This window comes from Helianthus annuus, chromosome 12, assembly GCF_002127325.2.
Source record: "Helianthus annuus cultivar XRQ/B chromosome 12, HanXRQr2.0-SUNRISE, whole genome shotgun sequence".
Taxonomy (NCBI): domain Eukaryota; kingdom Viridiplantae; phylum Streptophyta; class Magnoliopsida; order Asterales; family Asteraceae; genus Helianthus; species Helianthus annuus.
The window spans coordinates 37,942,300-37,954,264 of NC_035444.2; the positions used below are offsets into that span (position 1 = coordinate 37,942,300).

At 41.4% G+C, this 11,965-nt stretch overlaps 1 protein-coding gene across 1 annotated transcript; it reads left to right on the forward strand.

Annotated features, from left to right (window-relative positions):
* The first annotated feature begins 4,874 nt into the window (after window positions 1–4,874).
* On the forward strand, window positions 4,875–5,843 carry LOC110892739 (vegetative cell wall protein gp1-like). Its single transcript, XM_022139889.2, has one exon. The coding sequence runs from the start codon at window positions 4,875–4,877 to the stop codon at window positions 5,841–5,843; it is 969 nt and encodes a 322-aa protein (XP_021995581.2).
* Window positions 5,844–11,965: the final 6,122 nt, after the last annotated feature.

An 11,965-nucleotide genomic window follows, 5' to 3' on the forward strand; every position in this document is an offset into this window, starting at 1 on the left:
ACCGATAAGAATCAATGCCAAGAGCATTGAAATTAAGAACAGTCTGAATGAACGATTGTTAGCTGCACAGAAAGGAGCTGTGTTAGAAGCTAACTATCCAAACGAAAAGCTAGGGGTAACTGAGGAGCAGTTATCTTATGGCAAGGACAGAATTCTGAGATTAAATGGGAGGATATGGGTTCCTGTTTATGGAGGTCTTCGTGACGTTATCCTTCAGGAAGCCCACAGTTCCCGATATTCCGTTCATTCTGGTGCTGATAAAATGTACCAGGACTTGAAGGCAATTTTTTGGTGGATAGGCTTGAAAAAGTCTATAGCCACCTATGTAGCAAAGTGCTTGAGTTGTGCACAAGTAAAGGCCAAGCATCAAAAGCCGTCAGGCTTGCTACAACAGCCTGAACTTCCCGAGTGGAAATGGGAAATGGTGACGATGGATTTCATCACCAAATTACCAAAGACAAAGAAGGGAAACGATACAATATGGGTAATAGTTGATAGACTGACCAAGTCAGCACATTTCCTACGAATAAAGGAGACTCATAGCTCCGATATATTAGCCCAGTTGTTTGTAGACAAGATTGTAGCCCTTCATGGAGTGCCTGTGTCTATCATCTCTGATAGAGATACCAGATACACCTCACACTTTTGGAGAAGCTTCCAACAATCTTTGGGCTCACGTTTGAATTTCAGTACGGCTTACCACCCTCAGACAGATGGACAGAGTGAGCGTACGATCCAAACGTTAGAAGACATGCTTCATGCATGTGCAATCGACCTAGGTGGCAGTTGGGATAACCACCTACCGTTGGTCGAATTCTCCTATAACAATAGCTACCACACAAGCATTAAGACTGCACATTTTGAAGCTTTATATGGTAGAAAATGTAGAACGCTCGTTTGTTGAGCAGAAGTTGGAGATGTCCAAATGACAGGACCTGATATTATTTTTGAAACAACAGACAAGATTGTCCAAATTCGCGATCGATTGAAAGCTGCCCGAGATAGGCAGAAAAGCTACGCAGATTTGAAGCGTAAGCCTTTCAATTTCGAAGTAGGCGACAAGGTTTTACTCAAGGTATCACCCTGGAAGGGGGTGATGCGATTTGGTAAGAAAGGCAAGCTAAGCCCGAGTGTAACACCTCGGAAATTTACGTCCAATAATGCAATGACACGTGGCATAGGCTTTGGATATGTGAAAACATACTTTAGAGGGACTAAAGTTGACAAACAGTGAAACTATGGAATTATAAGGGTCCAAAGTGTCAACAATGGAAAGATAGGCTCTACAATAACCCTACATGATGTTTATAATCTCAAACGGATAAATCATGGATCATACGAAGCGGAAAATGTAAGAAAGTGAGGAATTACAAACTACAGGGGCTAAACGTGTCAACATGTTGAATTTATACCTCTGAGTGATCTTTTGGCAAACCCGAAGCTTTGTAATGATAAAATATACTCACTAGAATATGTGGTAAAAATTTCATGAAGTTTCGTTATCGTATGAGAAAGTTATGATCAAAACCGTATGCGAAGGGTTAAATGCGTCAACGTTGAATTTCGTGACTTTTCGGGTGAGCGCAAAGTTAACCAAGGACTTTACCATGTTTGTAAATGTCCCAAGGTCCTTAAAAATCATGTTTGAGGGTTTAATGAGCAAGATAGATAGCCAAAACCTCGTAACAAAGGACCAAGGACCAAAACGCAAACTTTAAAAAGGTTTTTGTGGATCAGATGAAGCCAGGCAGCCCGCCTGGCACCCTTAAGCGGGCCGCGTGACCTGCCCAGCGACAGAAAACGGGCAACTGCCAGTTGCAGGTCTGATTTCGAGTTGTGTATAGCTTTTCTCCACTCCAGAGCCTCACCAATCAACTTACATGCATGTAGGGGCACTTGTAACCATATTACAACATTCCTAGGCTATTGTGGCAGCTCTAAATCAGATCAAAACCTGCATAAAAGGAGCTTGAAGTTGTAACCAAGAACACTTGCATTTTCAAAATTCACAAGATCAACTCCTGGAGCTTTCTGGACGACAAGACACCTTCCTAGTGATCTCTAAGCTTTATTAGGACTCTTGTAAGTGTTCATACCCTTCTCAAATTCGTTCTAACTTAGTTTAATTACCGAAAGTCAATCCGTCGTAAATTTAGTTTGACTTTACGATTAAACGAAAATGGCTTAGTCATTTCTCGAATTGAAAGTACCTACAAGTTGGTATTTATGTAGGTAACAAACCCTCAAAAGGGTATTTTCAGATTCTCACTCTAAGCATGACGATTGTCGAGTCAAAGTTTTTCTTAAAAAGTCAACAGAATGTGTTTTTGCAAAATTTAGCATAAATAGTAATGTAGATCACATGCAACCTGTTTGATCATCAAAATAACTTTGTAATGAATGTAAGAACATGTTTCATCATGATCAACTCGACAATTTTCAGTCCAAACCCGGATCGGAACCGAAAGTCTCATAAAATGACTTTTTCTTTGACTCTCGATTAGGATCCGTGCATGCATGTTTGAGATCTGCCTTAGAGCTTATTTTGGACCATTTTTATATATGTACAACTCTCTGAGATTTTACAAACTTGGTTCAACACTTGTCCGATTCATATGCATGTTACCGGTTTATGCTTAAATATGACTATTTTGCCCTTTTTGCTATAAAACGCGATTTTTGAAAAAGTGAGAGAGTAGAAATGGTTGTTGCTGATTTATAAACTTGCACCAAAAATTTGATATCAGTTTGAGGTCCAGATTTAGAGTTATGCTCAATATCGTAATTTGAAAGCTTTATGTTAAGTAAACGGCGTAATTAACGGATAGCCTATTTAAACCCACTTTTTGATATAAAACTTTTTACCCACTGATGTAATATAATATTTTAGGATTTTTGATGATTTTTATTTAATTTTTGGTTGAGCATAACATAGGTCCCTAAGTTTAATTCGGTTAATACCGAATTTACCCTTTTAAGCCATAAAATGAGTTTTATAAATTATTTTGACCCCAAACCTTTTTCCACTTATTTCATTTGTTAAATAAATTATTTTGAGCATTCTGGAAATATAAAAATATCAGCTTTCTTTTGAAAATCCGGAAACGGCTCTAAATCGCCTATTTAAGTGTTTTAAACGCCTAATATGCACTATAACCATATTAAACATATAAGGTTGACACCTACTGATATTCTTAGCATATTTTTATAAAATAACAGTAAGTATAAGTTTTTGAATTCATGTTTCCAGTTTTGACACTTTTAGCCCTTGTGAAATTACCAAAATACCCCAAAAGTGCATAGTTTGATTTTAAATGATAAGTTTCATATATGGGTCATACCCTACTGTTATAATATGTTAAATTGAGCATTTTTACTGTAAGAATCAGACCTACAACTCAGATTACGAATTTAACTCTTTTATAATTTTTTAAATGACCAAAATGCCCTTATAAGGCATAAGTTGAGTTTAAATTCATTCGGGGCATAATAGAACATAACTTACTGATATTATGACATACTTAGAGCATATTATCTCAGGGAACTTGCATATGACTCTTATGGTTACCCGTAACGCTCTTTTAGCGTTCGGTTCGGTTTATGTAACTAGTTTGCATAAATTGACCGAAACGGGTCAAACATTATCATTCTTGTCTCAAAATCCAGAATGTATTTAGCATACCCATATTATACAAGTATTCAAACTTGTCGGGTCTAAATCACGTTCTACCCGGTCTTCGCTTAATCGTGCGTTTGAACCGTATCGTCCTTAAAACTAACCGGTCTAAGCTTAGGCTTAAATAAAGATCCGTTAGGAATCTAATAGGTTATTATAAACCTTTGTTCCAGAATAGAAGAACCAGTAAAAGCTACCTTCACTTGCTAGTTGTGATTTATACTTACCAAGGTAAATACTTTTAACTTATTTTCCCTATACGGGCTTGGGATACGGTATATAAAATACCGCTTGGTCCGGCATCGAATTCTTTAATCGAATAGAGGTTAAATTTATTGAGATGCCTTGTTTTGAATGTGTTTTATTGCTTAAAGACTTTGGGGGGTTAATGACCATGTCCCGGATATCCTTGGCATCATCTTACGAGATGGCCACGACCTGAGCACTGGGTGTAGGCGTACACCCGTCAGTGTATAACTCTATATTGTGGTGTGTCTATTAATCTTTATCCCGGTTTACGGATCGGGCTACTGAACGCATAAGTAACATGTAAATCCCTTACAAGATTATATTGCATAATTATTCCAAGTTATAAAAATATTTTTATGCCATGTGCATTTAAATCAATTTTCAACCTTTTTCAAAATGAGTCAGTTAAATTGTATTTACCAGTGTAAACTGACGTATTTTCCCAAAAGGTTAAGTGCAGGTACTACACGAAATAGGCTGGCTGTCTTCTAGAGCGTCCACAATAAGTCTCGCAAGCTTGGATGACAATAAATCTGTTGAACAATATCTTATTTTTATTTTTTTGATCCGCCTGTGGATCCGTTTCAACTAATTAGTGATATTTGATATTACACTCTATTAAAGTTGAAATGAATCTATCTTTGCTTCCGCTGTGCATTTATATATTGTGTTGTTTGTCTATGATGATGCCAACTACGTCACTATACTCCCCACCGGGCCCACCGGTGACACGTGGAAATTAGGGGTGTGACAGGTTGGTATCAGACCCAACTCTGAGTGAATTAAACACTAGCCTTTTGTGTTTAATCTCAGTTACACAATTGCACATTCCTCGATTCTCGAGTCTAGACAAAGAACTTAGGGAATATCCAAAATTTGTTTTATTTTCTAACTTTGTCTTATATATATTTTGTTGTGTCACTTGTTTGATTTTTGACAGGTTCGCAAAATGCCGCCACGTATGAGAGGAAGAGGAAGGAGACAAGGAGCATATGTAGCCCCAAACGACCATGAAGCCGGACCTTCGCACAGGCGAACACCTTCAGGCTCCCATAACACAGATGCTCAAAATCTGTGGAGGTCTTTTACTGAACCCGCAAGGCACTCGGTTTCACAGAGTACCTCACCTTCTATCCCACACTCCTTTGGGCCTCAATCAGAAAATGAGCCCCACAACTCTCACCAGTCCTATATTCCTCTCCAAGGACACCAATCACCCTTTGACCACCCATCACCTGTTTTCCAAGGCCTGTTCAACCCTGCTGACTACCTTGATGTGCCTATGGGTTTTAACCCACTTGGACCAGAAGACCATTTCCCTGGCGACAATGCGATGGAGGTCGATGAAGATACCGATCCCTCAATGCCACCATCTGGAACTCCGAACCACCCTATCGAGATTTCTGATGGGTCACCATTTGTGGGATCACCATACAATGGTCCCGACAGCTTTGAGGTGAGATTCAGGCAGCATGACTGGGTATTTACCCCTAGTTACCATAACTCTCCCCTGCACCAGCCGCAACACAGCTCTCCCTTGCATCCCCAGCAGCAGCAGCAGCAGAATCCTTCCGGGGATTCCCGACTTGTCGCGGTCACTCCACCGCCGCCACCACCTCCGGTTGTGCCTCCTCCGCCTCCAAGGCGAAGACGAACGAATGCACGGATGTCCACACGAGGGGGAATACGCATCGGCACCCCTCCACATTCAGGTAGCAGCCGATACTCGCCACTTCATGAAGAACCAGAGATGGGAGAATCTTCACATCCCGTCTCAGAAGTAACTTCTGCACCAATCGCGCCACCACCACCACAGGACTTCGGGAACCCAATCCCTGCTTATACTAGCGTGGCAGCGTACAATCCCTTCGAGCAGACGTTTCCCCCAGGTTATAACTTTACAGAGGATCCCTACTAGGTAGCTGCGAACTACAACTCTCTACATCCGGAAGGTACTTTTGGAGGTCCCTGGGCTACGGGACAATTGACCTATGGATACCCATCATATGGATATCAGCAGCCGCAGCCTCCTCAACCACCGCAATATCCGCTACCACCGCCGGCACCGATGATGTCGCCGCCACAAGTTCAAGAAATCCTTCAAGGGATAAATGATGTGCGACGTGAGATGCGGCATGAGTTACGGGAAGAGCGCCGGCATCATCGTGGGATGTTTAAGAAGATGGTGGATTTAATCAAGGGAAAAAGCAAGAAGGACTACTAAATCCTTTGTTTGCTAGTTATTTAATCATGTCCCTGCTAGGACATTTATTTCTGTACTCTGCCCCTGCGTGGGCATATTTTTCCTTTCTGTTCTACCCCTGCGTGGGTTTGTTTGTTTCTGTTTGACCCCTGCGTGGGTTTGTTTGTTAGTTTAGCCCCTGCGTGGTATGTTATTTGTGTAAAAGTCCCGTTTAGGGCAAACTCTTGTTAAGTTAATTTTATATGAAATGGTTAATTTAAGTTTTTCATTTTTTTTATGCATAAATATAATACACGAATAAATGAAAAATAGCAATTATTATTTTACCATTTTAATAATAAGAATCTTAAAAAGGTAAAACCTAGCTTGAATGTCATATTAAAGACCTGGCCAATATGGTAGAACCTGTTTAAAAAAGATTCAAATCTCTGTTAACATCTGAAAACATGTTAACGTTCTTGGCTAGTGTGATCCGTAAAATCACACATGTTCCCCTTTTAATAAATTATCCAAAATCCATATTCTATATAGATATATTTGATTGTGACATAATGCCTACGGGTTATAATTAATGTCATATAAAACAAAAAGGCAGCCGTGATTTCTAGACCCCCTGCCAAGAAAAAGGATTGATTTGTTTTAATTATTCAAATTTTAATCCTATAGAATCTAAATTCAAATTTAGAAATTTGTCCAAGTGACTAGGCCTATTGTGCCAATATATATTTCATTCTCAGGTAAAGTAGCTAATAAAAAGTCCTGAATGAAACTAATTAACTAATATGGCTCTTATTTACCATGGTTAATAAATCGTCAAGAACGATAATACTGTTTAGGCTTCTAAATAGACCTTGTCCTTACTTTTATGTAGCACCTAAAGCCACATGGCTAAGTCTGAAGAAGTAAACAGTCACACAGAGGAAGGCCCAGATAACACTAGAATACATATAACTGGTGCGGAGCTACAAGCATTAGTAGAAAATGCTGTTGCCAAAGCCATTGAAAGGCAATATAGTGAACCAAGTAGGACCCGAAGTAGGGCCCGGTCCGCGCCACATTCCAAGACCAAGGGTCATTCGGAGGCTCATACCAAACCACTCTCTAAGAAGGATGCATCTAAGAAAGATGAGCTCAAGAAGGATGATGAGCGACATTCATCCAACCAAAACAGTGTTCCCTCAAGGGAGGTTGAGCATAAGTCAGAATCGCGTGGTAAGTCATGTACATACAAATACTTCGTCTCATGTAAACCCCGGGACTTTACTTGGGAGAAGGGAGCGGTTGACTGCATGACCTGGTTGGACGAAATGGATACAGTGGTAGATATCAGCGGGTGTGCTGATCGGGATGTAGTGAAGTACGTATCCCAATCGTTCAAAGGGGACGCACTAGCGTGGTGGAAATCTCTCTTACAAGCTGCCGGAAAGGCCACACTTTACAGTATGTCATGGGATCAGTTCGTAGCCCTTATTAAAGAGAATTTTTGCCCACAACACGAAGTTGAAAGGATCGAGTCAGACTTCATATCTTTGGTGATGAAGAATCTAGACTGCCAGGCATACCTCACCACTTTCAATACTCTATCTCGATTGGTTCCATACTTGGTAACCCCAGAGCCGAAAAGGATTGCCCGTTTCATTGGGGGTTTGGCCCCTGAGATTAAGGCAAGTGTTAAGGCATCGAGGCCTACAACGTTCAGATCAGTAGCTGATCTATCTCTCTCTCTCACCCAGGACGTGGTCAGGTTGAGAGCACTTAGGAACTCGGAAGAGAATAAGAGGAAGCGTGAGGACGATACCTCACGGAGATCGGAGAAGAAACACCGAGGGAATAACGACCAAAGGAAAGGGTCGGGATTTAAGAGAGATGGGCAACAATCAGAGGATAAGCCCAAATGCAAAACCTGCAAGAAGAATCATTTTGGGAAATGTCGCTTAGAGTCGAAATCGCAGTCCCACACGAGACCCTGTGGAATCTGCAAATCTACTGACCATACGACTTTGAAGTGTAAGGGTCTGAAGGATGCAACATGTTACGGTTGCAACGAGAAAGGGCACATAAAGTCTAATTGCCCAAAGAACGCTAAGAAAGCCGATGATGGAAAGAAGACCAATGCAAGAGTCTTCAAGATGGACGCTAAGGAAGCTGTTCAAGATGACAACGTGATTACAGGTACCTTTCTTGTAAACGATGTTTTTGCTAGAGTATTGTTTGATTTTGGAGCAGATAAGTCCTTTGTAGATAATAAGTTCTGTGAATTGTTAAAATTACCTGTAAAAGCCTTAAGTGTGAAGTATGAGGTGGAATTAGCTGATGGGACCATAGAAACCGCCTCAACTGTTTTAGATGGATGTGTTATATCCATTAGGAATCACTCTTTTCCATTACCCTTACTTCCCTTTAAGCTAGCCGGTTTTGACGTAGTGATAGGTATGGATTGGTTATCGCATAACCAAGCCCAGATTCTATGCAACAGAAAGCAAGTAGTAGTTAAAACTCCGTCCGGTGAGGCACTCACTATCCAAGGAGATACCCAACATGGATTGCCCGAGCAAGTGTCCATGCTCAAGGCATCCAGATGTCTGCAGAAGGGTTGTGTCATTTACATGGCACAAGTTACTGTTGATGAGCCAAAGCCAAGGATTGAGGATATCCCTGTCATTTCGGATTACCCTGAAGTTTTCCCGGACGAACTACCTGGCTTACCGCCGGATAGGCAAGTGGAGTTTCGAATTGACATCATTCCGGGTGCGGCGCCAGTAGCGAGAGCACCATATAGGTTGGCACCAACGGAGATGAAGGAGTTAAGGACGCAGTTAGATGATCTGTTAGCTAAAGGTTTTATTAGACCTAGCTCGTCTCCTTGGGGAGCACCGATTTTGTTTGTCAAAAAGAAGGATGGATCGATGCGTCTGTGCATCGATTACCGCGAGCTTAATAAAGTCACCATCAAGAATAGGTATCCTTTGCCTAGGATCGACGACCTGTTCGATCAATTACAAGGAGCAAGCTACTTTTCAAAGATCGACTTGAGGTCAGGCTATCACCAGTTGAAGGTCAAGGATGAAGATGTGCACAAGACAGCGTTTAGGACTCGTTATGGACATTACGAGTTCCTAGTGATGCCTTTTGGGCTCACTAACGCACCGGCCGCATTCATGGATCTCATGAATCGCGTCTGCAAGCCTTATTTGGATAAATTCATCATCGTCTTTATTGACGACATCCTTATCTACTCTAAGAACCAAGCTGACCACGAGAAACACCTTCGTTGTATTCTCAAACTTCTACATCATGAGAAGCTCTATGCCAAATTTTCAAAGTGCGAATTTTGGCTTCGAGAGGTCCAATTCCTTGGACATGTGGTAAGTGAGCGTGGTATCCAAGTAGATCCCGCTAAGGTAGAAGCAGTTATGAATTGGCAGGAGCCAAAGACACCTACCGAGATTCGCAGTTTTCTAGGATTAGCAGGATACTATAGGCGATTCATCGAAAATTTTTCAAGGATTGCTGCGCCCCTAACTTCGTTGACACGTAAGAAGATCAAGTTTGAATGGGGCCCTAAGCAGCAGGAATCCTTTGACGTTCTGAAGAAGAAGTTGAGCAATGCACCAGTGTTAACATTGCCCGATGGTATAGAAGATTTCGTGGTGTATTGCGATGCGTCACACACCGGTATGGGCTGTGTACTCATGCAGAGAGGCAAGGTCATTGCCTACGCGTCACGACAACTAAAGGTGCACAAGAAAAACTACACCACCCACGACTTGGAACTGGGTGCCGTTGTGTTTGCACTGAAACTTTGGAGACACTACTTGTATGGAACAAAGTGTGTAATCTATTCGGATCACAAGAGCCTTCAACATTTGTTCAATCAGAAGGAATTGAACATGCGACAAAGACGATGGATGGAAACTTTAAATGATTACGACTGTGAGATAAGATACCATCCAGGCAAGGCAAATGTAGTTGCTGACGCCTTAAGCAGAAAAGAAAGAGTGAAGCCAATAAGAATCAATGCCAAGCGCATAGAAATAAGGAATAGTTTGAACTGAAAGGGTGTTAGCTGCACAGAAGGAAGCTGTGTTGGAAGCTAACTATCCTGAAGAAAAACTAGGAGTAACTGAGGAGCAGTTATCCTATGACAAGGATGGAATGCTAAGACTGAATGGGCGAATATGGGTTCCTGTTTATGGAGGACTTCGAGATGTTATCCTCCAGGAAGCCCACAGCTCCAAATATTCCGTTCATCCTAGTGCTGATAAGATGTACCAGGATCTAAAGGCAAACTACTGGTGGATTGGTTTGAAGAAGTCTGTAGCTGCGTATGTAGCTAAATGTCTGACTTGTGCGCAAGTCAAAGCTGAGCATCAGAAGCCGTCAGGTTTGCTTCAACAACCTGAAATTCCCACGTGGAAGTGGGAAATGGTGACAATGGATTTTATCACCAAATTGCCCAAGACAAGGAAGGGAAACGATACTATATGGGTTATAGTAGATAGGCTAACCAAATCAGCACATTTTCTTCCCATTAAGGAAACTTACAGCTCTGACATGTTAGCTCAATTGTATGTGGATAAGATCGTAGCTCTACATGGTGTACCAGTGTCGATTATCTCTGACCGAGATACGAGATACACCTCTCATTTTTGGAAAAGTTTCCAACAGTCTTTGGGTACGCGCTTAAACTTTAGTACGGCTTACCATTCGCAGACAGACGGACAGAGTGAGCGTACCATCCAAACATTGGAAGACATGCTTCGAGCATGTGTGATTGATTTAGGTGGCAGTTGGGATAACCACCTACCATTGATAGAGTTCTCCTACAACAATAGTTACCATACTAGTATTAAGGCTGCGCCTTTCGAGGCGTTATATGGTAGGAAATGCAGAACACCCATCTGTTGGGCAGAAGTAGGGGAAGTTCAGTTATCAGGACCAGATTTGGTTTTTGAAACAACGGACAAAATTGTCCAGATTCGCGATCGCTTGAAAGCTGCCCAAGATAGGCAGAAAAGCTACGCTGATCCAAAGCGTAAGCCTTTTCACTTCGAAGTAGGTGACAAAGTATTGCTCAAGGTATCACCCTGGAAGGGAGTGATGCGATTTGGTAAGAAAGGTAAGCTGAGCCCGAGATACATAGGACCTTTTGAGGTTATCGAACGCGTCGGATCAGTTGCCTATAAGTTAAACTTGCCTGAAGAACTTAGCGCTATCCATAATGTGTTCCACATCTGTAATCTGAAGAAGTGTTTCGCTGACGAATCACTGGTTATACCGCATACAGATATACACATAGATGAAAGCTTGAAGTTTGTGGAAAAACCATTGTCGATCGAGGATCGACAGGTGAAGAAGCTCCGAAGGAAGTACATACCTATAGTTAAGGTCAAGTGGGATGCCCGTAGAGGTCCCGAATACACATGGGAGGTAGAATCCACGATGAAAGAAAAATACCCTCATTTGTTCCAGCAAATCTCGAGGTCGAGATTTCTTTTAAGGGGGTGAGGATGTAACACCTCGGAAATTTACGTCCAATAATGCAATGACACGTGGCATAGGCTTTGGATATGTGAAAACATACTTTAGAGGGACAAAAGTTGACAAACAGTGAAACTATGGAATTATAAGGGTCCAAAGTGTCAACAATGGAAAGATAGGCTCTACAATAACCCTACATGATGTTTATAATCTCAAACGGATAAATCATGGATCATACGAAGCGGAAAATGTAAGAAAGTGAGGAATTACAAACTACAGGGGCTAAATGTGTCAACATGTTGAATTTATACCTCTGAGTGATCTTTTGGCAAACTCGAAGCTTTGTAATGATAAAA

Coding starts and splice junctions, on each gene's coding strand:
- LOC110892739 (XM_022139889.2), top strand. CDS start 4,875: ATGCCGCCACGTATGAGAGGAAGAGGAAGGAGACAAGGAGCATATGTA.